Source organism: Primulina eburnea, chromosome 8 (assembly GCF_022965805.1).
Source record: "Primulina eburnea isolate SZY01 chromosome 8, ASM2296580v1, whole genome shotgun sequence".
Taxonomy (NCBI): Eukaryota; Viridiplantae; Streptophyta; class Magnoliopsida; order Lamiales; family Gesneriaceae; genus Primulina; species Primulina eburnea.
This window is the reverse complement of record NC_133108.1, coordinates 3,152,985-3,178,472: the sequence shown is the minus strand read 5'-3', so window position 1 is coordinate 3,178,472 and position 25,488 is coordinate 3,152,985. Positions and strand designations below refer to the sequence as shown.

Genomic DNA, 25,488 nt, shown 5'->3' with positions numbered 1-25,488 from the left:
TGTATGCTTTAATTGATTGAGATTATTGTAATTATTTTTGTAAAAACGCTCAAAATATAATTTGACTACTAGCTAGAAATAAAACTTATGTTTTCGTATTAATTAATAATATTCAATACGTAACTTTTTTGTGTAAATATAATTATTAAAAGTTTGTTTTTAATGTTAAATTAAGGATTTGTGGGATTATTCGGACATGGAGACATAATATGTATGATCCCCATAAAGAGAGGATAGATTGTTTTACATAGTAGTGATATCAAACGAAACAGTAATTATTTTCTTGATTTGAATAGGGAAGCTTTCTTTTTGTATTTTAGTTTAGAAAGCATCACACAAACAGAATCACAAATGTTTCTTTTGTCAAATTGAAATATTAAAACGCACAGAAAACTCAGTGATACGCAGTGATCACAAAGATCAGTGACCACCAGAACCTTTCCCTGCTCCGGCGCCAACTCCTACACCAACACCAACTCCAACTCCAAAACCGCCGCCACCACCACTGCCTTTTCCTGAACCTCCACCAAGGCCACCACCATGACCTAAGCCACCTCCTCCGCCTCCTCCTCCTCCTCCTCCACCGCCACCTCCAAGACCACCACCACCACCAACTCCACCTCCGGCTCCAAATCCTCCTCCATGTCCAGAACCACCGCCTACACCACCACCTCCACCACCACCGAATCCTCCACCTCCCCCTACGCCTCCTCCAACACCTCCACCGCCTCCCACACCTCCACCAGCTCCAAATCCACCGCCATGACCAGAACCACCTCCCACTCCACCTCCTCCACCACCACCGAATCCTCCACCTCCCCCTACGCCTCCTCCAACACCTCCACCGCCTCCGACGCCTCCACCAGCTCCGAATCCTCCGCCATGACCAGAACCACCTCCCACTCCACCTCCTCCACCACCACCGAATCCTCCTCCTCCGCCAACGCCTCCTCCAACACCTCCACCGCCTCCGACGCCTCCACCAGCTCCGAATCCTCCGCCATGACCAGAACCTCCTCCCACTCCACCTCCTCCACCACCACCGAATCCTCCTCCTCCGCCAACGCCACCTCCAACACCTCCACCACCTCCGACGCCGCCTCCAGCTCCGAATCCTCCGCCATGACCAGAACCACCTCCCACTCCACCTCCTCCACCACCGCCGAACCCGCCACCTCCGCCAACGCCTCCTCCAACACCTCCACCACCTCCAACACCTCCCCCTGCACCAAATCCTCCACCGTGTCCAGAACCACCTCCTAGTCCACCACCACCACCAAACCCTCCACCTCCTCCTGCTCCCAGCCCTCCACCACGCCCTCCACCTCCTCCCAAACCCCCTCCAGCTCCTCCACCAAGCCCACGGCCGCCTCGTGGACCTCCAAATCCTCCTCTCCCTAAGCACCCTCTCCTACTGAATCTGCAATCGTCACCTCTCCAATCATCCTTTTCAAGTTTCCTATCCCCTAAGGCATTGGCGCTCAAATTCAAGATAATCGCAAGCAAAAGCACCAATGCACGCACCCATTTCCGTGAGAAGAACCCCATTGCTTAAAATATATAAGCTTAGAACTCTCACTTCACTCTGGATGCTCAGCATTACTGGAACAGATCAGTTTATATAGAGCTGAGAAAATACCAATGATGGATAAGTTTACACTATTTTTTCTACGCCCCCATTAATGCAGAGTGTGTGCATGCATGGAAATGTCACGCGTTAAACGGATGGGAAGTGGCGGAGAGCCTTAAATGAGAATGACAATATACAAGAAGACTGATTCAAAGTCAGATCAACACACATGCAAGGCTTTCATTTCACTTTACAGTTTACTCTCTGTTCCATTTTTATACTCCACAATTCCTCTCCGACGCATTGCAGTGATCTTATATTTTGACACAAGCCATATAAATTAAATTAATAAAATATAGCATTTCCGTCTGAAAAGCCCAAGTAAATAACCAGGATTTTCGGGAAACGAGGAATTCAGCGAAAATTCAGTGTTCGAACCAGGATTTTTAAAATATCGAAATTTCAAAAAAAATTATTATTTTCTTCAAAAACATTCTCAGCTAAAATGTTTCCAGAAATCCAATATTATGACTAATATATATATACACACACACAATATTATGACATATATATATATATATGTGTGTGTGTGACACACACACAGATATATATATATATATATACAATATTATGACATATATATATATATGTGTGTGTGTCACACACACACATATATATATATATATATATTTTAAAAATTATTTTGTGTTAGCTTTCTCCAGATACTTTGCAATTAAACTAATGTAATTTCTTAATTAAAAATAAAAATTTAAACAAAACAAATAAATTTGTATCAATTATATATTATTCGTTGAAAAGTTTAAAAAATCAAATCAAGGATATTTAGAAAATATTTGATTTTGAACATATGAATCGTGGTATGATTTATATCCCAGGAATTCTGTTCGCATTCTTGGGATCGGCGTATGGTATATTCTAAAAAATAATAAGTGATTATTTAAATTTTCACAAACTATTTTTTTTGAAAAAAAATAAAAAATCATGTGCATTAAAACATGGATTGGATTAAAATCGGATTTATGATATTAATCGATGAGTATTTACATTTATAAAATATCGTAATAATTTTAAAGTCACTGTATTCTGAAAAAGTTGTGTGAACCCTAAATTGATGTATAAATAAATACATAGACTTGGTTGGGTGTTACTTTCTCTAATACGTTTATAAATCTCATTATTAAAATAATAAATATTTTATTATTATTTAAATAATATTGCGTCAAATTTGGCACATAGGTGGTCAAAATAGTGTAGCCTCTTTTATCAGTTCCAATTTAATGCACCTATTTCCCCGTAGTAAAGACTTAATTTCTATATAGTAAACAAATCATCCTTCCTTGCATTGAGCAACATAAAAAAATACACGAAATCCTTTGAAGTCCGCACATGTTGTAAAGATCAGACACAAATATAAATATGTATGTAACATTTAATCGCGATATCAATGATTGTTATTAGCTATTATTGAGTCTCATGTGAGACCGTCTCATGAATCATATATAATCTGTGAGACGGGTCAACCCTACTCGTATTCACAATAAAAAGTAATACTCTTAGAATAAAAAGTAATACTTTTTCATGAGTGACCCAAATAAGAGATCCGTCTCACAAATATGACCTGACCGTCTCACACAAGTTTTTGCCTAGCTATTATGGTACAATCTATCATTACTCAACAAAATATTTGACTGAGATTACACGAGAAACATTTGTGATTAATGAAATAATGTTTTGACGTGGTTGATAAGATAAGTACAAAAGTTATTTGATCAAAAATCAATCTACATCAAACATAATATAAAAAGTAATTTTATTGTATAATATAATTTTTTATATTTATCAATTTCATTTATGATCATATTACATTTCCATATCGTTTCATAATCTTATGTCATGAGTCAAATTTTGTAATAATGTTTTGAATTCGATTAAACGAGGGTCAAGGTGGGGGTGTAGACAAACAAGGGGCTAAGTCGATACAATTGGGCTTTACTTGGTTTTGGTTTTGAGATTTGGGGAAATATTTTGGAGCATCTGAACTCATGTAAAAACTTCTGTGAGACGGTTTTATGGATCGTATTTTGTAAGACAGATATCTTATTTGAATAATCCATGAAAAAGTATAACTTTTATGCTAAGTTTATTACTTTTTATTGTGAATCTATCGGTAGGGTTGACCCGTCTCACAGATAAAAATTCGTGAAACCGTCTCACATAAGACCTATTTTTGAATGTATATTTGATTTTTTTTAGAAAACATAAGACTATTATCGTAGTTAAATTAAATCATGTTGGGAAATATTTCAGATAACTAAAATAATGTTTTGAAAATGGGGAAAAAGAAAAAAATTTAAAAATTGGGAAACGTGATTTTGGGAAATTAATTAAAAATTTATTAAATATCAAATAAAGACAAGGTCTCATCATGAACTGCATCATTTTCCATTAATTTTATATCAGTTTTTTAGTTAATAAAATAAACTTTTTTTTTTTACGGTAAAACCTGTGATCAATTATTACAAGATTTACTAACCAAGAGAGAAACTCACCATTCACCCACACAAAAGAGGAATGGTAGTAAGAAGAAAAATCAGCAATGTTATGAGCTACTTTATTAGTCAATCTATTCTCATGAATAAATTCCGCAACTACGGGTTTTTTTAATAATGTATATGACTTCTGAAATGCGAAGATCCGCATAACTAATATCTTCCTTAAAGTTCGTGACTGGTTGCACTATCAATAAGGAGTCTGTTGTTACTTGAACATTATAAAACTGTTTGTCATATAGTACCTTGAATCTTGATACCTTCCTTGATGGCCTCTAATTCTCCAATAAGGACGGAAACAGGTTTTGAAATTTGTTTATCAGTAAACTTTTAATGGATGAATTTTAATCTGGGAATTGTTGCCACATGAAGCATCAATTATCACAGTACGTAAGATTCATCTAAAAATAATGGAGTTTTCTGTAATTAATAATTTTTTCTTATTTAAATTTAATGGAGAATTTGTATTTTCAGTAAAATAAAATAATTTAGGCATTTATTTAGAACTTAAAATTTCCATAATCAAAAGCAAATAAATATCTATGTAAGAATAAAATTGTTAAAATTAATATAAAAAACATACACGCACAAAGGAATAGCAATTCACTTTTGTATATATATAATTATTTATTAAATAAGAATAATAAATTGTTTAAATTAAATGTTATTTCAGTCAATATAAAGTTTATAATACATAAATTAGAATTAAATGATTTTTATAATATCAATCATATCCACAAATAACTATTTAGATTAATCATTTATTTCGACGTATAAAGATTTCTTCCCAAATTTACCGTCAAATCCAAAGAAGATGAGTTTACAGACAAATTGGATGATTTCAATTAATTAAACACAAAAAACTCATTTGACACTGTCTTACTAATCAATTTTATAAGACGGATATCATATCCGATCCGATTCATTAAAAAAATATTAATTTGATGCTAAAAATATCACTTTTCACTTCAAACATAGATTGAATAGACTTGTATCACAAATATAAATACGTGAGATCAACTCATATGAAACTTATTGTGAATTAAAATATGTATATTTCTATAATTTTTATTTTCATGTGTATGGCATTAGTTACATTTCTTTCTAGAAGCAGTCATAATAGTGGGCCAAAAGACTAGAAAACAAATTCAGATTAGAGAAAAAAATTCTTGGGCTGCATTTTAGATGGATGGATTGGGACTAATGATTTAAATTCCATAATAACAAATTAATTAGTTTGATTGAGTTGAGAATTGATGTCAAATTATAGTTATTTTTGATTTATTCATCTCAATATAAAGATATTTTAAATCATTCGTTCAAATTTTATCTCAAATTCAAATCTTTTCGATCCGAACGCAACCTTAATTTCTTCGTGGACTCCTTTCTTGACTTTCGGATGAATGTGACTTCAAAAGAACATCAACCATGTCAAATATTAATACGACGGATTTAGCAAGATATAAACTGAGATTTTTTTAAAAAAAATTAAAAGAAAAAATCTTCAAATCGTGTCCATTTATCAAAAAAATCTTAATTTTTTCAAATGTAATAAAATTTTATCCAAGAAATTGCCTCAACTGAATTTCATCTCATTTTATGCTACGTTTTCCATCGGGCTATTTTGTCTTTAAGCATAGGAATTAGGATAATACAAAGACATTGACAAGTTCTACACAGTATACAAAAAAGACTTTTCCGAATCCACACAAAACCCATTATTTTTCTATTCAATTTTTGTCTACATTGAATAACAATTTGGCTTTCAAGAATTATTCGAAACATGAAAGAAGAATATTGTACTATATCGATATACCTATCTATCTGTAAACAAAACAGAAAAAGATGAAATGTTTATTTAAAAAATCTAGTGCTTTGATCATCAGTTGACTGGAAAATTACTTGATGAGTTGATTTTGTTGTTGCCATTGCCATTATTATTGGCATTAATATTGCTCCCATTTTCTTGATATGGGCCCCCGATGATCGAAGAAATGGCAGCAGCCAATGCAGCAGTGAAATTCGGATCATTTGCGATAGCATTTACACTATCTGTCAACTGAGTTTGCTGACCTTGATGCTGCATCACTTGAAGCGAAGAAGATATTTGATGAGCCCCTTCAAGATCTTGCGACATTTGTAGGCCCGAAAACTTGGACTGGTTGTATAAAGCTTGGCCTAAGATCTGTGGCAAAAGGGCAGCAGCCGGATTCCCATTTCCAACTATGTTTTGAGGTGGATTTGGGAATGGGATCGAGAATTGGTTCGAGGGTGTTCTTGGAAATGGATTAGGGGATTGCGTGAGGTCTAATGTAACGGTTGGAAAAGGCGCGGATGCAGATATGGTTGCCATGTTCGAGGAACAAGGGAGGAGTGTTCTTGCCAAGAAATTCGGGTTTATTAACTCGTCGGCGCTAGGCATTGAACCCGAGAGTAGCATTCTTGCTGCTGAGGATGTGGTTGAGGCCATAGCCATCGCGGCTGGAGGCAATGGGTGGTTGTGGTTGCCTTCGTATGTTGTTATGAGGATACTTCTATCTTCTGCGCATCTTTGAACCTAGAATCATGTAATGGAATAGGAGATTAGACCAAGGAAATTCGTCAAATCTGATTTAAGGGAGACGAAGAAGCCTCACTTGTTTTCGTACTGGGCAACCAGCGGCCATGGTGCAACGATAATACGCTCGTGGGCATGGGTTTCCCTTAGCCATTTTCTGCCCGTATTTTCGCCATTGACATCCGTCAGTGATCTAATCAAACATTCAAACCAAAAACCATTTTACTATATGCAATTACAAGAAAACAGACAGAAACAGAAATCAATCTCAAGTTATCTATATCGAGGGAAGTCGGATGAACAGAATATATTGCACATTCACATGTAGATGGCATGACCACACACCGTTAATATGAGAGTTGTATTACAATCTAATAGAACTATAGTTTGGGAATCAATTATTAAATCATAGTCATAAATTACGTACATATGCAGTGGGGTTAAGACAGCATATTCAAGTTGTTATCGAGGAAAGTCTTGCCAGAACGCGTGACTAGGCGATCCTGGACCATCTTAGAAGGCATTTTATTAGATGTGGAAAAAAAGTTTGGAAGACTGACAAAATTTTGACTCGTACTCATTTTTAGGTAATTAAAATCGTTGAATTTTATACTCGATGAAAGCTGATCAAGTTCATGACTCGTTAACGACGCAGACTCGCATGGAAGATCGATAACAATATTCCGGTATGTTACGGAACATTAGCAACAAAGGTCCTCGATCGAGTCTTGAACCCAGTCGACGTTGCTCTAATATCATACATGTTCGATACCACTTATCTTGAGAATTCGAAATAGTTGAAAGTGAGATGATACTTTTATGTTCTAATAGATTTTGCCAGCATGATATATAGATTCTACAAAGATTATTTAGTCGAGCGTTACTTATACATACCATAGGAGCCTCAGATCGAGCTCGAACTGAAACACGAGCCTTCCTCATAGTAGCCTCGGTAGCTTGATCAACACTTTTAGGGGAGGGGGTTAGCCTGGGAACCTTGTTCTCGACACTTTGATCCTCTCCTCCGCCCATTTCCTTATCACTCTCTGGTGGCGGATCACGGCCAATCCTCCCCTCGGATGATGATGACAAGGATGCCTCATACGTGTCATTCGAAACCGCCAATCCAAGATCCATGAACTGTCTAGGAACCATGAGTCCATTCCCAACGCCATTTTTGTGTTCCTCTGCAGCACCTCCGTTGTGATCAATCGGTTTTTGCTGCATAAGGTTGATCATATGCATTTGAAGGCCATTGTAATTGTTTGTTACTTGATTTAGCATGTCCTTCAGACGGCGATTCTCAGAATTCATTCTTTCTAGCTCAGCTTGTAGAACTGTCAGCTGTTGCTGAGTAGTGACAGAATCAAGAGTCTCATTTTAACGATATTTAAAGATTCGATGACAAAATATTGATTTTGTTAAATTTCTCGGGGAATCAATCGTCCTAAATCATTCTTTTTAGCAAAGTTTGTATAATGGACAGAATCAAGACTTGAAACGATTTTTGGTCTCCATACCTCACTAGTTTTAGCTTTCTTGTCCTCCGAGGTGGAAGATATACCATCGTCCACGATGGACCCATCACTGCCAGTATTCCCAGCAGTAAGAAGATGCAAACCAGTCTGTGTAATTATATATAATTCGCAAACAAATCAACCGTTTATCAGTAGAAAAAACGTCAAATGAAGAACCCAATAACAACATCAATCGATAATACAGTAAAACAGGTTTATTTCCTCGAACGTACGCACGTTTACATTGAAATCCACGACTCTAGTGTTCTCTTCCTGAACATGAAGATCATCGGCGGCGGCGCAGCCTTTCTTGTCGGAAAAGAAATCCATTTCATCGATGACCTTCCTCTTGTCTTCATGATCAACCATGGAGGTGCAACAGTTAAGATTTACAGGGAAGTGAATAGTGGTGGGAGGTGGCGAGGAAGAGGACTGGTCCATGAATTTGATGGCGTGAAGATGACGATGGGTTTTGTTGGGTTGAAGAAAAGTATACAAACGAGAATTGTGATCTGGATCAAAGGAGAGTCCACTTCCTTTGGCCATAATATATAACAAGAAAGAAAGAATGGGGAGAGGAAATGGCAAAGTCTAGTGAGATCAGAGCAAATGACTCGCCTACAAAACGGGAAGAATGGGACTAGAGAACCAAGACCAAATATAAAGAGGGAGAAATTAGTAATGTTCGCGCGTGCGTGTGTGTTGTTTGAAGAGATATCCAAGGGATTTGATTTTTGGTCCTGTTTCATATCTTGCTCACATTAAATTTGGTCAAGGGCAGACTATTTTTTTACGTTTGCAAATTTTTCTTGTTACATTAATTTATTATTTTTGACTGACGAAATCAAAAATTTATAATGTCATATCAATATTTTTCGACGGTATATCAACCCTACGATGAGGCTATTGTCGTCTGAAATATTCATAAAACTTCCTGCCTGAAGTGGTAATTGGCTTCCCTTTGATCCTTATTCGTACTGCTGCTGTACTACCAATCTTGAAGGAAGATTAACGTAGTCATAAAATCATTCATCAAATCAAATTTCTTACTAAAAATTAAATCATCACGTTTTAGGAGTATGATAATAAAATTGTTGTATATGTCGGTGGCCGTATGGTATTAGTCAAGAAATGTAGTTAATGTAAAACCTGTTTCCATTGATTATATATTTAATATGCAAAAGTTTGAAAAACCAACTTGATTTGAAATACCGATGGCTTAACCTCTAAAAGTCAAAAACGAAAGAAAAATTACATATACAAGAGATAAAGTGTCAAAGAGTAGAAAGAAAAATTAAGTACATAAATAATAAAGATTTAAGTATCAAAGAAGAACAAAGAATGTACCATTTTCAATAACATCAACATAAGAGTAGGTCTTTTGTGAGACTGTCTTACGAATCTTTATCTGTTAGACAGACCAACCCTACCGATATTCACAATAAAAGTAATATTCTTATCATAAAAAGTTATATTTTTTAATGGATGGCCCAAATAAGAGATCCGTCTTATAAAATACGACCCGTGAGACAATCTCACACAAATTTTTGCATTAACATAAATGAGAAAACCCAAAAAAAAACGATAAATGAGAAAACCCAAAAAAAAAAACGATAAATTAGAAAACCCAAAAAAAAACGACATTTAAAGGGTTGTTAGTTGTCTCACATCGGTTGGATAAAATACCTGGGAGTTGTATGTATGGTCTTGGACAATCTTCTCTCCTTGAGCTAGCTTTTGAGGTTGAGTTATGTCCAAGTTTCAATCTTAACATGATATCAGAGCTCGAGTTCCACCGTTATCTGTTGCATTGTCCATAGTTGGGTCACTCGTTCTATCCATAATTGGATTATTTGTAAACTTCATGCACCAGATGTTCATTCCTGAGCGTGAGGGCGGTGTGTTAGTTGTCTCACATCGGTTGAATAAAATACATGAGAGTTGTATGTATGGTCTTAGACACACCTCTCCTTTGAAACTAGCTTTTCAGGTTGAATTAGGTACAAATTTCAATCTTAACAGTGGTCAATATTGTGACCCAACATAGGAAGTGAGCTATGCGTATATAAGATGGATGGTCCACTTAATTATGGACCCACTTGGAAAATATGCAAAAGTTTTGGGAGCAACTGCAAAATGACTGTGATTCTGTTTCTGTTATTTGTCAACGGAGATGAGGTTGACATGTTCTAGAAAATCTCCGCCTTATTTACAATGGCGGTCCCTATAAATTTCATTAGTTACACTATATCCACATTCAGATATTTTTATTATTTTTATAGTTAATTTAAAAACTGGCGAAAACAAGTAATCATCCATGATTATGTTATACGTAAAATTGCATAATTTTGTCGTAAATAACGTGGTTAGGTATTATTATAATCCTATTATAAATATCCCAAATTTTAATAATTTATTATTATCATTTGTTCGGGATAACGCTTGACTCCAACGTGCAAAAGGACCGAATTAATTGCCCTGTCTTCTTATTTTTTATAATTACTATAGTGACCACATCTCTGATAAAATATTTGGGAATTTGTCGTACGTATTGAATTGAATAATCTTCATATTTTTTGAGAGGATATTTTATTTTTAACTTCGATCAACTATTTATTTAAGAAAATGATCTCCTCAATTATAATTTAAATACCTTTAGGAACTTTCGGGATTGAAATCCGAAAGTTATGGATTCGTCCCAACAGTATTCCACATGTTTATTTCGGACTCCGGTTTGTAAGGAATTTTTGTATGATAACATGTGAATCATGATTACTGAGTTATAATAAAAAAGATTTGCAGTAATTATCTCAAGAATGGGTTTCATGTGAGACTGTCTCACGGATCTTAATCTGTGAGACGGGTCAACCCTACCCATATTCACAATAAAAGTAATACTATTAACATAAAAAATAATATTTTTTATGAATGACCCAAATAAGATATCCGTCTCATAAATGCAAGCCGTGAGACCGTCTCACACAAGTTTTTGCCATATGACGATTACATTCTCTAATATTTATAAAAACATAAACAATATTTGTCTTTTGTTTTCCTCGCTCATTTAGCAAAATTTGAAAACTTATATGTACCTGATGCACGTACATATATACATATCTTCCAGAAAAAGATCATAAACATTGTAATTACAGGCTCAAACCTATACATACATACATATATATATGGTCGGGTTTTTGCGGCCATGGTGAGCTAATGACGTGAACAACAGCAGACATCACAAAAATATCTAAAAATAACTTTTCATAATAACTCAACTTTTCACTTAGAAGTTTGCGCCCGAAAGAGTGAAAAAAGGATCAACCTCATGGAATGAGCTGATGGACTGCGTCCTAGACTGTATTTGGAGTTGGAATGAACTTCTCTACTAAAATGGAGAAGCATTGGAAGACGACTCTTTCGAGTATACGTCTCTGTGTAATCATATACAAGAAAACTGGAGAAAGTAGCTGGAATCTTGTGTTCTTGCTGACTTGGGAAGTGCTGATGATCGGCAGAATCAGAAGACAGCTTTCCAAATAGCATCCTCTCCTTCTCCACACTTTCTGTGGACATCCCTTATCCTATCGACAGATCTGCATATCCCGCTGCAGCTCCAATCAAACGAGGCAGCACAGAGGTTTCCTGCCTGTGCTTTCCATTCACAATCTGCAGAGACATTCCAGGTTGGCAGAGAACGTGAACATCTCCAAAAAAATAGTATTGAAGTATTTATTGGATTGCACAAATAAACACGATAGATTTTTCAGGCAACTGTGGATAACCAACCACAGGCAAGGCCTGATAACTCTTATAATCAAGAAAAAGCAGCGAATGCGTAATTTTGGTCACGTGGACAGTTTAGAAGAAGGTCTTTTACCAGGTGCGGTTCCGCAACAAAATCTACGATCATCGATATGATGAACGTCAAGTCCAATGAACCAAGATCCCAGAGACACATCCTCATTAGCATACTTGTGCAAAACATGCCTGCAATAATTGGAGAATTTAACATCACATGCATCACCAAGATTTAGATACATCACCTGTTATTTAAATCTTAGTTTCAAGCAAGAAATGGAACTTAACTGGTTTACCGAAATGTAAGAAGCCAAATCTTTTGAAATGGCGTACAATTGTCCCGTGGCATGACGGAAATACTTGTTTCCCGTCTCCCCAAATTTCCAGTACTCGGGTTCATGGTATCTTACTCCCCTGCGCCATGTGATTCGAGAAAAAAAACACCTGATGAAAAGCTAAGTAGATTGAATGGGAAAGTTTGAGAGGTTTAGCTGGCATACCTCTGAGCAAGGACGGGACCGGACTTCATACATCCTATGTACGCCCTTGGTTTTTTTCGGTGTCTTGCTAATATTCCCCCGAGAGTTGCTGCAGGAAAACAGGATAATAAAGAACTCAGCAATGATTCTGGAGATCCAATCTGTCAAGAGTGGATAAGCACAAGAAATTGTGCTCAGAAGACAGCGAAATAAATATTGAAAATACAATGTTAACCGAGTTGTATTTGTCATTGATCTTTCTCTCAGTTCTGATCAAAGTGCATTAACAGCAAGTCGAGGCAAGGATGTTCTTTTGTCCATAAGACGAAATTATGGTATCAAAGTGTTATACGTTGCAGACAATCATCTCTAAGATATAACGACTTTGAATCGAGAGCTTTCAAAAGCAGCGAACAAAAATACGAAATAACTTTCAAGTACAAGAAATATAATATGCAGCGAGATGGCAAGAAGAAAATTAACGATATATGAGAGGGATTATTTATAATTGATCATTGGATGCGTAGAAGAGACACGCCTTTACGGACCAGATGTGTAGAGGAGTCACAACTCTATGTGACTCGTCAAGGAACACATTGTTTGGTGCGGACAGCAGCCTAAAGCATATGCAACCTTAGCCAAGGGACGCGCACACTGTTTGGTACGTTCAGAATCAGTGGAACGAGCGCACCCGCGCGACAATACGCGCAGCAGCGCGCATGGTTCTGTGCTGCGCATTCAAAACCAGTGAAACTCACGCACCCACACGCCTAGTCGCTGGTACTACTTTCCAAATAAATTTGGTCCAAAAAGATTGATATCGGTCAAAGACCACAATGCACCGAGCCGAGCCGGCCTATCAGTGCTTCTCCCTTCTAAAAATTTCTGGTGCCCTTGAGGTCCAAACTTTTAGCTCAAAATTGAAGTTAATAAAGAGGACCTTATTTGGCACATTTCCTAATGTGGGACAAGTCGTTTCTTGGCACATTTTCAAAGTTCGTTCACTACTCATCTTCTTCATTTATCGAACAGTATCTACCCCTTATCATCACTTTTTTTTACAGGGCAATATTCTAACATTTCCTCACTAAAACGTAGATTTCGAGCAATTTAAGTTTATAATTGTTCGTTTCGATGATTAGCATAAGCAAAAAGAAAAGGAGGAAGTCTGTTTTACCTATATTAACATGGACATCGTCGTCAACTTTGACGTAGTACTCGGCATCCCATAAAGCAAATGCGGTTGAAAAATAAGCCTTGGTCTTAGCAGACAACTCGAGATAACCCTCGACATGGTCCTGATCACAAGTAAATAGCACACTTGTTGTTGCAGCCTCTTGCTAAAGAAGGCCTAGGAAACGAAAAGCAAACTAACGAAATATAATATGTTACCAGTCTCAAGATGTCTCCATGCTTTTTATCTTCTGCTTCAACGGCTCGATCCAATATGCCTCCTATAGTTGCACTGGCCAATAGAAAATTTTATGTCAAAAGAATCATATTTGAAAACATGATGCAAAAGTAGAATACAAGCATACATTGGTTGCTTTAGAAGATTAGTTTGAGTCCCACCTATGACCGATGACAAAGCGAACGACGATCCCTTTCTCTGATTCCAACTTGCTTCGTTTTTCACCTGTTTTTTCCATGATTTTAGTTTTAGGAAGTATTTCATATTCATCTAAATGTATATTTTATGGTTAAAGGGGTAATGATTGTAGATAGATGCACTACAGAGGAGGATAGAATTTGTTTTCATAAGCTGGATTAATATGATTCTGGATTAATAGATCCATGAATGAACCTCGTGGCAGCCATGTAGAACGAACTGAATCTCTCCTTTTTCGACTGCTAAATGCAGTATTTATTCCAATAACCATGAAACACTTTCGTTTGCCAGAAGGAACAGTTTGTGCTGCAGCTTCTGATACAGGGGAGACACTCAAGATCGACTCCTGTGCTTCCTTTGCCGCGGCTAACTCCATCTCAAGATTGGAAATGGTCTGGTCCAACGTCCTATTTCAAATGCAGCATCTTTTAGTCAAACCCACAATACAGTTACTCCGAAGACTTTTTTTTGCTAAAAAAAACAACACGAGCTCACTGTATAGCTTGTTGATTCTTCGTTACGTCCCAAAAGATTTCCTTTGGTTCCCTCTTGATATCCTTTGTCTGCAGAGGAATCGAGTCCAAAGATCATTCTCAAATATATTTCAAGACTTGCTAAATGTATCTATCTACTATGGAAAAGTTAGAAGACTCACAAATTTTGGGTCACAGCCTTCAGATACCAATTTCAATCTTTCGGCTTCTGATGCAGTTGTTCTTCCTAAGCCTTCTGATTCGGGCTCGGTCAATATTCTGCTACCAAATATCATGATTAATATTTTCAAGCTCCATGTTTAATTTATACAATACCAGGAAATTTGACTAAGATCTACATCTCCATCACCAACAACCAACCAAATTTAAGCAGCTTCCTTAGAAGAGCCAGATAGAGGAAATCCAAGTTAAAACTACTTGAAACATGAATCAGCACAATTCAAGATTTAGATTTATGACAGAAATTAGTGTATTTTCCAGAAGAATTATATATATAACTTTTTTAAAAAGAATAACTGCATACTAGCATTTACCTCTAAAGCGAGGAAAACAGAACAAATTCACTCATAAATCTGAAAACCACGAGAATTTGGATCTCAGCCGAAAAAAGACATTCGATTTTCTAAAATCATCAATGTTTATGCAAACAAACAAATACCCAGCTTCTTTTTTTTTTGATACACAAATACTCAGTTTTAAAAACCACTGAAAAGGGGAAAAAAAATTAAAAGCAACCGAGTGTACAAAAGCAAATAGGTAAATGAATCAAATAAAAAAAACAAACCAATACAAATACAAATTCAAAAGAAACAAAAGCAGCAATCTTTTTACCTATTGGTAAACAGCATTCCTGCAAAGAAACAGCCAATACAGAGAAAAAACGTCCATTTGTTGGACACAACACTTCTCGAAACCTGCTCTCCCCCTCTATTCTTCACGTGCATTTCAAAATATCCGTCTAAACCAAAAATTCTTCAAGATATTCCCACATGAGAAATAAGTTTTCTATAAACCTGAAACCCAAAATTCTCTCAGAATTTGATGATATTCTCGGTCAAGAAACGTAAAAAAGATTTAGTTTTAGGAGCCCAAAAAAAGAAAAGCTGCCTCCTTCTCTCAGGTTCTATTCCCTCCACTTTATTCCTTGCCTCTGTAAGTATATGTGTGGTGATTGCAGAACACTTTGCAGGGAAGGGACTTGAAGCACGAGTGAGGGAAGGGAGATTACCAGATTCCACGGTCTTATACTGACTTTACCAATCTATCATTTTCAACAATTTATCGGGCGACAGGTTCTCCCTCATGTCATGGAGGGCATCCATCAACTAACAGTTTTGCGGACTTGGATCCCACATCAATTCAAAGTTATATTGCTTTAAAAAATTGAGGTTATAATTTAAATCTCACACATTATTTTTCGTGATAAAAATCAATTATATTTATACTTATAATAAAATAAAATAAAAATAATAATTATAATATAAAAAATAATACATTTTAGTGTATAACTCAGATATAAAATATATTCATTTCACAAGAGTTTTTGTGATTTATTTATTCACAAAAACTTTTGTGACACATTCCCACGAGTCACAAAAAACGAATCTCCTATTTGAATCACTATGAAAAGTGTTTTTTTAGAACATGTTTATTGTAAGACAGTCTCACGGATCTTTATTCATTAAACGGGTTAACTCTGCTCATATTTATAATCAAAAGTGATATTTTTTTATATAAAAAAGAAATATTTTCATGACTGACCAAATAGAATATATATCACAAAATTGATACGTAAGAAGATCACACGTGAGTTTTTGTGTACTTTTCACGACAAAAGTATTGCTTATTATTATAAATATGGATAGATTTGACTCGTTTCACAGATAAAAAACTATGAAAACCATCTCACAATGTATCTATTATTATTTATTTTTTTTGGAAGATCCACGGAGATGTTTGTTGCATCGAATCAAATTTGGATTTTTATTCAGATGAGTTATATCGGTTTTTTTAGTAGGTATCTTGTGTGATGGTCTCTCGAATCTTTATCTATGAGACGGGTCAACCCTACCGATATTCATTATAAAAATAATACTCTTAACATAAAAAATAGTATTTTTTCATGGATGAACCAAATAAGAGACTTGTTCACATAAATACGATATGTGAGATCGTCTTACACAAATTTTTGCTTTTAAAAAAAATAAAAAATTCAAGGGTATTTGGTAAATATGCGGGTCCTGAAATAAATTTGGAATTTTTCGGTTAGATGGATTAAAAGAAAATGTCATTGAGGATATTTTGGTAAATACGCAGGTCCGACTCTAGTCCAGAAAGAAATATAGTAGTCTACACCCACGAAAATACAATGATATAAAAAAAAAACATTTGAAGCCGTTCGTCTCGAATTTAAAATTTTCAAGTTATATTATATATTAATCTCATACATAATTACAAAGTCAATTAAATAAGTAAAACGTCATTTTCAATATTCAACAGAAATTTAAATTATATATACAATAAAATCTCTAGTAAAATCTTATCAGTTATTAATCTAAACACGAAATTTTGTGAGCTGATTTCATGAGTCCAATTTTTGAGACGGATATCTTATTTGAGCACCTGTATTTTCCATGCAAAAAATATTACTTATTATTATAAATATGAGCATAATTGATCTGTCTCACAAGACTAAAATTGCATTGCCCATTCAATTTTAAAGTAGATCTCTTGTGAGACGGTCTAACGGATTTTTATCTGTGAGACGAAGTCAACCCTACCAATACTCACAATAAAAAGTAATACTTTTAACATAAAATGTAATACTTTTCATGAATGACCCAAATAGATATCTGTATCACAAAATATGACCCGTGAAACCGTTGCATACAAATTTTTGTTTCAATTTTAGATTTTAGGATTGAATGTTTTGGGAGGATATGGTTTAGCTATTAATGTGATTTTATTTTTACTTCTGTATTTGGTGGGGGAATTGTAATTTTTATGTGCGTACCAATTTAATTTAATCAATGGATGTCAACTTTTTGTTTTACTGTACAGCGGTAACCACTCGGGAATTATATTGTCATTATTGGATACATTAGCCTACCATTTGGGGGTTGACCTAATACAAATTTCGAAGCTGTTAGAATTAATAGTCTAAGTTTGAGGGTTCACCTCTAACATTTAATATCTATATAAAACAAAAAACTTTTATCAGACAGTTTCATATAAAAATTTGTCGGACAGTTTCATATATCAATTTTAATCTGATTTGAACATTAAATAATATTATATTTTATATCAAAAATATTAATTTTTTGAAAATATGAATCACATCAACTCGTCTCAAGGATATAGATTTATGATACTTTATCGCAAAAGACTTACCCTATATAAAAACATTAGCAAATTATCTTGCATTCAGTGTTGTTTTAGGCAAAAATTATAGAGTTGTGAAATTACTATCATTATTTTTTTTAGGCAAGGGCTTCTTATTGGATCAAGCTATTGATTTTTTTTTTACCCCTAAAAATCCACGTCGAGCAGATATTTTTACATCTTGAAAAGGGTAACAGTTTCTGTCTTCGAATAAATGATCTTTCATACAAGTACAACTAGTGATTTTTGACAAACATTTAGTGTCTATACATCAAAGATAAAAATGTAATTTTACCAACAATAATGTAAATCGAAGTTAATTTTTTTATAAGATTTCTTTTAAAACGACCTCACATATCTATATATGCGAGATGTATTGATCTCGTCCATATTTGTAGTGAAAAGTAATACTTTTGACAAAAGAATAACATTTTTTATGAGTTAGGTTTGGCCAGAAATTCTTCTAACAAAATTGTCTAATGAGACAATTTCGTATGAGTTTTCGTGCTTCTGAAGTAAGTCTCTTGTGAGACGATCTCACCAGTACAATTTGGACGAGGTTTGTTCTCTTATGCTACATGTACTGGCATACACGTCCCATCTCACTAGAAACCTTTGAAACACACATTATGCTGATTGAGGACATTCTCGTCATTTGCATCTTAGTGATCCTACCAGAGTGAAACTTGCCATCCAATGTATAGTACCATACCACCTAACGAGTTTGATTAAAAAATTATATACAATTATTACATTATTTTTTAGAAATAAAAAATAATTAAATGCAAAAAATAATACAAGAATAGAGATTATTATATCATACTACAGTACAAAAAGATATTAGAGAATATAAAATAACTCTATGAAAAATTAAAAAAAAAACGAGTACTTTATGTTTAGTACATTTATTTCTTAAATTTAATACATATTGGCAAAATTTTGGGACGAAGTATTTATTCTAAAATTTCAAAAAATCCTATATTTTTTTTATCTTAAATATTTAAATTCAATTGCTAAGCATTCACGTCTCGAGCTCGGGCCCATGTCTGCGTGATTGTACAATGAGTCTCTATAGCTACTACATCGTACTCGTCCTCGATTTACGAAAATGATTAACCCAAGTTGATATAGAATTCTATTGTAGCCTATTATAAACTCGTTTTAAATATTAAATTTTTACAATGTGGGATGAGATGTATCACAATCATCCTTTCTTCAGTCTGATCCCTCGATTCACTAGCGTCGATAATATGGAGGTGAATCCTACATGTTCAAGATGTGACTCCCGTCATATTAGGGGTATCAAAATGCGACACGATCCGGCAACCGACATGACCCAACACGAAAAAAATAAGATTCGGGTTGAGTGGATTCGGGTTAGTGCCATGTTATGCGGGTTGACCCGCGAACTTGTTTTTTGAAATATTACTTATATTTTTATATATTATACGTTTGAACAAAATTTATTGTATATTTATATGATAAATTTTCATCATTTAATATTTATTTTGCATATTTTTATTTTTTAACAATTTTTTATTTGATTTAATAAATATACTTTAAATTTTCTACGATTATACTTTCAAATTTAAATCGAAAATTTTGTTATTATGTTTTAAATTAAATATACTAATTTTGTTATTAGTAAATATACTTTTAATTTTCTACGATTAAACTTTCAAATTTAAATCGAAAATTTTGTTATTATGTGTTTAAATTAAAATATTATTATTATGTTTTATTTTTTTGAATTTTTTTCGGGTTAGGCAGGTTAGACGGGTTAGACGGGTTCGTGTTCGGGTTAGGGGGTTTTCGGGTTGCTTCGGGTTCGGGTGGGGTTCGGGTTGAAAAAAAAATAAAAAAAATTTCGCGTGTTGACTCGAAACATGACCCAACCCACCCGATTGACACCCCTACGTCATATAGCACTTTGCTTCGCAGGATCAAGATATGACTCGCTCCATGAACGTAACACTTTGACCCACATAACACTTATTTCTAGGTGTTTCTTGCGGGTTAGCGTCTTTGATACCATTTTGTCACGTCGCGAGCCCGAGCTCGTGCCCGCGCCTGCATGACTGCACAATGAGCTTTTATAGCTACTACTTCCTATTTATCCTCGTTTTACGAAAATGATTAACTCAAGTTGTTATAAAAGTCTATTTGTAGTCCATTATAAACTCTTTTTAAATCTTTAATTTTTACCATGTAAGATAAGATGTATCACATAAGCATTTCTTCAAAATATCAATTTCGTTAACTATATAATTTGTCTTTTTCATTTAAATTTGATCTCTAATAAGTCATTTAAGAATACTTGCGCATTATTTATTATAATAATTATTTGCAAGGATTTTTCAATCTAATTAATGTTTTGTAATGATATATATATATATATATATATATATATATATATAATCATCTTGTATTTGAATTGAATAATTTGGGTTTTCATAATTTGGAAAAAATATATTAAATCACACTAAATGAGACCCATTTCAAATCCCCTAAAACGACTCAAAATATAGCTTAATTAAAATAATACAATTAAAGAGTTAAAATTCATTGTAAAATAAATTTATTCGAACAAACTCAATAAACTTGTTATTATGAATTCGAAATCATTATCTCGAAATTAATCGGAGTCTTAAGTGACATAATCATACATTTTTAGTGCAGTATAATTATAATATGTGGATATTAACTTTATATGAATTTTAAGCTACGCAAGAGATAAAAATTATAAGTTTACCCACCAGCCTTTGCTCCATATCATGCATACAAAACAATTAATTCTTCCGAATTTCATAGGATTTCATAATTATTACGTTAAATATGCATGCATGGCCATCTTCTCGAAATGTCAAGGCGTTAGGTGTTAGGATTACATTCACTGTCGGGGATGCCGACAGGTGAGATTTATTATAATGACCAAGGGTGTGGGGTGGGGGCATAATGGCATATGATTTAATATATATATATATATATATATATATATATATATATATATATATGTTTATTAAATGAAGAAGAAAAAAGAGTAGAAGAAAAAAGAGTTCATAAAAGAAAGTTCATTAATAACTAATTATATAATATTATGGCCTATGACTTATAGCCACACATGAAAAAAAATATCTAATTTATTGATATAGTGACGTTACCGTATCGAAATCGTATTGAATTTATCAAAATTTTTGGTATTTTGAATGCGAAGATTTCAGTACGCTATGGTAACAATATCAAAATTTTCAATATGATCATAATATGAAATACAAAAAATCAATTTTTGGAACAAAATATATAAATTAAAAAATATATGATATTTTAAATAATAAAACTGTAAAAAAAATATATAAGATTTTTTCAGTATAAAATCTGTGTTCAACAAAATCTCTATAGACACGTATACCGAGACTCGCACACAATTTTTGGACAATTGGTGTATATTCTGATTCGTAATTTGGTAATATATAGTTCGCTATGGTACGATTATTAATCAACAGGGATGTAAACGATCCAAACTAGTCGAACGTATAGGTGAGCTTGGCTCGTTAGATTAATTACGAGATCAGTGATTGTTTTATAATGGCCTTGTTTAAAATTGATAGACTCGATCGACTTTTATCAGGCGAATTCGACTTGTTTTGGAAATACTACTTTGAAAAGCTGAGTTCTGATGTAGTCGTTATCATTTATCAGCGGGCTCGATAGCTCGTAATATTTAAAAGGAAGCTGGCTCGTTTCGAGCTGTAAACATACATGACTATGAGTTGATTCGACTGTTAAAATAAATATATCGAATAATTTATATTGACATAAAGTAACTTTTTGACAATATTTTATTGCCAATCTCACAAATGGTCAATAGCTACGAGCACACGAAAGTTCGATCGCGAGCCATAACTCTGTTTCGAGCTCAGACCGAACATGCTTCGAGCTTGGTTTTTAAGTGTCGACAAATCGAGTAGCTTGGTTGTATGTTAACAACGACTCAAACAAATAAGCAGCTCCGAAAGCGCGAACTTGGTGTTTACATCCCTACCTCAAACTATAGCAAATTGAAAACTTCTCAAGCTTTAAACAAAGTTTTTATTACTTACTAAAAAATATTTTTTATGAATATTTTTTATCTATTTAAAATCCCACTCGTTTATTCTCTAATAATTCCATTGAGATGTGTCCTCTATATATACTATTAAATGTTTGCCAAATCTCTCGATATTTCCAATTCCATGGAGCCACAAAATGTACTCCGTAGTCTATACCACCACAAAATCCAAATGTTTGCCCTTCCCATGCTGCATTAAGATTTGGGCCATCCTTTTTATATGCCATAAGTTAGTCGATAATTTTTTAAACTTTCTTGTTATTTTATTTCCATTTGAAATTCTAAGCAATTGTCCTATACATAAATTTGACCATGGACACAAATTAATCTTAAAAATTTAAAAAAAATCAATAACATTAAACTGAGAATTAATTACTTATTCTTACCAAAGAAAGAAAGTTTAAGCAACGACATGTACATTCCAAACAGTTTCTTAATTTTAGCCACTATATTGACAATGATGTATGCGTGTCACAATTTGATTTTTTGTAACACCCGAAATTGGACGAGTTTAGGGACTAATCGGGTCGAGGTTTGTGAATTTTTTGAATCCCGAAATAGTTCGGGCGAGTATGAAGATAAAATCATCATCACGAGCTTGTCCGTTATTATTATTATTATTAGTAATAATAAATTTGTGTCATTTTTGAAGTGAACACGGGACGGGGATGAAGATTTTATCTCCGCGGGTTCAGGTTTGGGGAAAAAAGTGAGTATGATAGCGAGAATACAATTTAGAGAAATAAATAGAGATGACAAACCCGTCCCAATACGTTGCCATCCTTACTAGTATTAATGTTGGTGGGTCAAATGTATAAATCAGTAATAATCAAGAATCATGTGATTGAGGTGGGGGGACTTGGCTTACCCATTTTTCGTGGGCAACTTACCCAAGAGTCGTGTGATAAAGCAAGATAAGAATCGTGGTTTCACTTAGCGAACACTTATAAAATTACAAAACATATTCTTAAAAAGTATATATGAAAATTTCCAACATGCATGAGCATATATATCAATCATGTCCAATTGAGTTCACGCACACGCACGGTGACCCAAATAAGAGACTCGTCTCACAAATACGACCCGTGAGACCGTCTCACACAAGTTTTTGCCTAAACTATATAACTAAATAATTTCAGCTCGATATTTGAGTTTACATTATTTTTATTCATGCTTTAATAAGCTAGAATTCTTATGTTTCTCTTACGAATCAACCGAAAATCGAACCGATTCGAGAAAACTGAATGGCTTAATTAATTGTCACTTCTGAATCTTCTACTAGAGAAAGAACGAACGAGGCCTATCGGGTCATTAAGCTCAGGCCCAATTATAATAGTTAGAGAAGTGTCGTGTAAGTCGGGCTGAGGTCATCATGCTCAGGCCCAATTATAATAAATAGAGAAGTATCGTATACGTTGGGCTGTGGTCACTTCAGCCCAACCAGTTTAATGGTCCGTTTTCCAGACTACCTGTAGTCAAGTTATTCCAAGTGCTTTGACTGCAAATAATCATGGCACCGAGCTCAGCAGCGATGGCGATGGAAGGAGACAAACTGAGCGGAGGGGCGACCGCGACGGCTGCGTTTGTCGCTTTCACATGTTTCTTCGCACTAGCAGTCTCTGTCCTCTTAATGAGACATCTACTCGTGAACAAAAAACGGGTGAAATCTTGTTATTTGAATACGGAACCGAAGCCTCAGAGCACTTTCAAACGAGTTTTGACCGAAAATTCATATTCTCAGTTCAAGCACCTCATGCTCCAGGCATCGGATGTACAGGCAGACGGTATGAGCTATTATTTTATTTACGGTCATTATCTTACCTGTTTGTTTTATACGTTGAATGGATTGCTTGGGTTTTCCTTTTACAGAGGAATGCACGAATTTGCATCCGTATAAGGGAGAGATTTCGAGGTTGATTAAGAATCCGAATGTTGGGATTCTGGAGTGCCTTTATGGTGATGATTATGAGTGCGGAGTTTCGACCATGGGGCGTTCTTTTGTGTGGGTTGATAGTGAAGCGGGATTGAGAGAGCTCGTGGAGGTGTTGAGTCAAGTGAGATTGTTTGCAGTGGATACTGAGCAGCACAGCTTCAGGTCCTTTTTAGGCTTCACAGCTCTTGTTCAGGTTTCATTCGACAATAAATCGACATTGTTACTATCACGTCTGCTCTTATGTGTTTAAGTGCATAATGTGCATTGATTTCCATTTAATGTTCAATTATGTGCATAAGCCAGGGGTGATTAGGAATTTGTATCGTTTGTATAAAATTAAAATTTGCTTTTTTTCTTTTCCATTTTAAGTAATAAATTATGTGCAGTTTCATTAAAAGACAACCAATTTGTGGCCTTGTTGTCTTGATCGGCCAAGATTCAGCCCTAAAAAAACAGAACGAATGTTCCTCTTAAACCAGTTTATAAAAAAAGTATGATGAGGGAAATGACTTTCTTGTCTTTTTATTTTTAAATAATCAAATAATGACTATGCATCCCAGTCAATTGCTAATGTTTGTTTTCTATTAAACCTAGAGCCCAGATTGCTGTACCCTGTGCCCTACTGAGAATTATTACTAACTCTTGTGCGAATGGTTGCTTATAATGTGTTTTATTTGATTCTTTGAGTCAATGCAAGTACTGCTCCATCCATTTTTTGTGGCCATATTGCCAATGCTAGGTATCTTTTATTTTAATTGTGTTTTCAAATGAATAGATGAACATGGCTTATATCATATGTCAGGGGAAGGGACTTTATCTTGCCATATTTTAGACCACACTATACACCCGTACAAATCTGGAATGTTTTCATTGAACATGGAAATAGCACAGAAAGAAGAACCTTTCACACTTCAAGTTCTGCTTTACAGTTTTAGGCAACTGTGTGCACTTGACGTTCTTATGTATTCTTCTTCCAAGCTATTTTATTTTACTTAGGTTTATATTAAAAGTGTGCAAAATTGATACAGATATCCACTAAAAGGAATGATTATCTAGTCGACACAATTAGATTACATGACATGATGGGGCTTCTTAGGCCAGCATTTGCTAATCCTGGAATCTGCAAGGTGATGCATCGATATTCTTGTTTTGAATTTGTCTTAGTTCATTTTTTTGGTGGTTTTAAATCCTTTTGATATTGTGTGATGGTGGTTCAATAAATTATGTGAACTCAAGCTATATTTTCTACTAATTGAAAATACTTGAATCTTTTTTTTTTTTGGTGGTTTTAAATAAGAAAATTAACAATTGCTTACTGGCTTAGGAAGAGTATCATGATGTCTTTTAAACTCTCAAGTCTCAATTACAGAGAAACATATAAGTCAGAGTCATGTTAGTCGTCACAATTCACTAGAACTGAAGACATGTTATTCACACCACACCCTTTCTTGTGACTAAAATATAGTCCTTGT

The 25,488-nt window shown here is 34.5% G+C and overlaps 4 protein-coding genes across 10 annotated transcripts in view; 1 reads left to right on the top strand and 3 right to left on the bottom strand.

Annotated features, from left to right (window-relative positions):
- Positions 1–266: 266 nt before the first annotated feature.
- On the bottom strand, positions 267–1,626 carry LOC140837689 (uncharacterized). The gene is made up of 2 exons (XM_073203801.1): positions 621–1,626; positions 267–482 (listed from the first exon to the last, which is right to left on the bottom strand). Exons 1-2 carry the CDS (start codon positions 1,546–1,548, stop codon positions 421–423), a joined length of 990 nt encoding a protein of 329 aa, XP_073059902.1. The 5' UTR covers positions 1,549–1,626; the 3' UTR covers positions 267–420.
- Positions 1,627–5,820: 4,194 nt separating this feature from the next.
- LOC140838446 (WRKY transcription factor 6-like) lies at positions 5,821–8,896 on the bottom strand. Of its 2 annotated transcripts, none has more exons than XM_073204752.1 (5): positions 8,452–8,896; positions 8,218–8,322; positions 7,592–8,041; positions 6,777–6,890; positions 5,821–6,697 (listed from the first exon to the last, which is right to left on the bottom strand). In XM_073204752.1, the coding sequence occupies exons 1-5, from the start codon at positions 8,758–8,760 to the stop codon at positions 6,023–6,025; spliced, it is 1,653 nt and encodes a 550-aa protein (XP_073060853.1). In that variant the 5' UTR covers positions 8,761–8,896; the 3' UTR covers positions 5,821–6,022. The 2 variants fall into 2 exon arrangements, with proteins under 2 accessions (XP_073060853.1, XP_073060852.1); XM_073204751.1 differs by having other exon boundaries at positions 7,592–8,047; positions 8,452–8,893.
- Positions 8,897–11,325: 2,429 nt separating this feature from the next.
- LOC140838445 (probable beta-1,3-galactosyltransferase 2) lies at positions 11,326–15,904 on the bottom strand. The gene is made up of 11 exons (XM_073204750.1): positions 15,426–15,904; positions 14,756–14,852; positions 14,596–14,663; positions 14,296–14,507; positions 14,064–14,127; positions 13,884–13,956; positions 13,669–13,789; positions 12,513–12,600; positions 12,301–12,426; positions 12,092–12,201; positions 11,326–11,880 (listed from the first exon to the last, which is right to left on the bottom strand). Exons 1-11 carry the CDS (start codon positions 15,536–15,538, stop codon positions 11,732–11,734), a joined length of 1,221 nt encoding a protein of 406 aa, XP_073060851.1. The 5' UTR covers positions 15,539–15,904; the 3' UTR covers positions 11,326–11,731.
- Positions 15,905–23,570: 7,666 nt separating this feature from the next.
- LOC140838443 (protein RRP6-like 3) overlaps positions 23,571–25,488 on the top strand; it is a 40,413-nt gene continuing 38,495 nt past the window's right edge. For 5 of the 6 annotated variants that reach the window (XM_073204741.1, XM_073204746.1, XM_073204745.1 and 2 more), the window contains exons 1-3: positions 23,571–23,867; positions 23,953–24,209; positions 25,045–25,143. In XM_073204741.1, coding sequence (XP_073060842.1) covers positions 23,594–23,867; positions 23,953–24,209; positions 25,045–25,143 — 630 coding nt within the window. In that variant the 5' untranslated portion in view covers positions 23,571–23,593. Of the gene's footprint in view, positions 23,868–23,952; positions 24,210–25,044; positions 25,144–25,488 lie in introns of those variants that run through there. The other variant, XM_073204743.1, reaches the window with a different exon arrangement.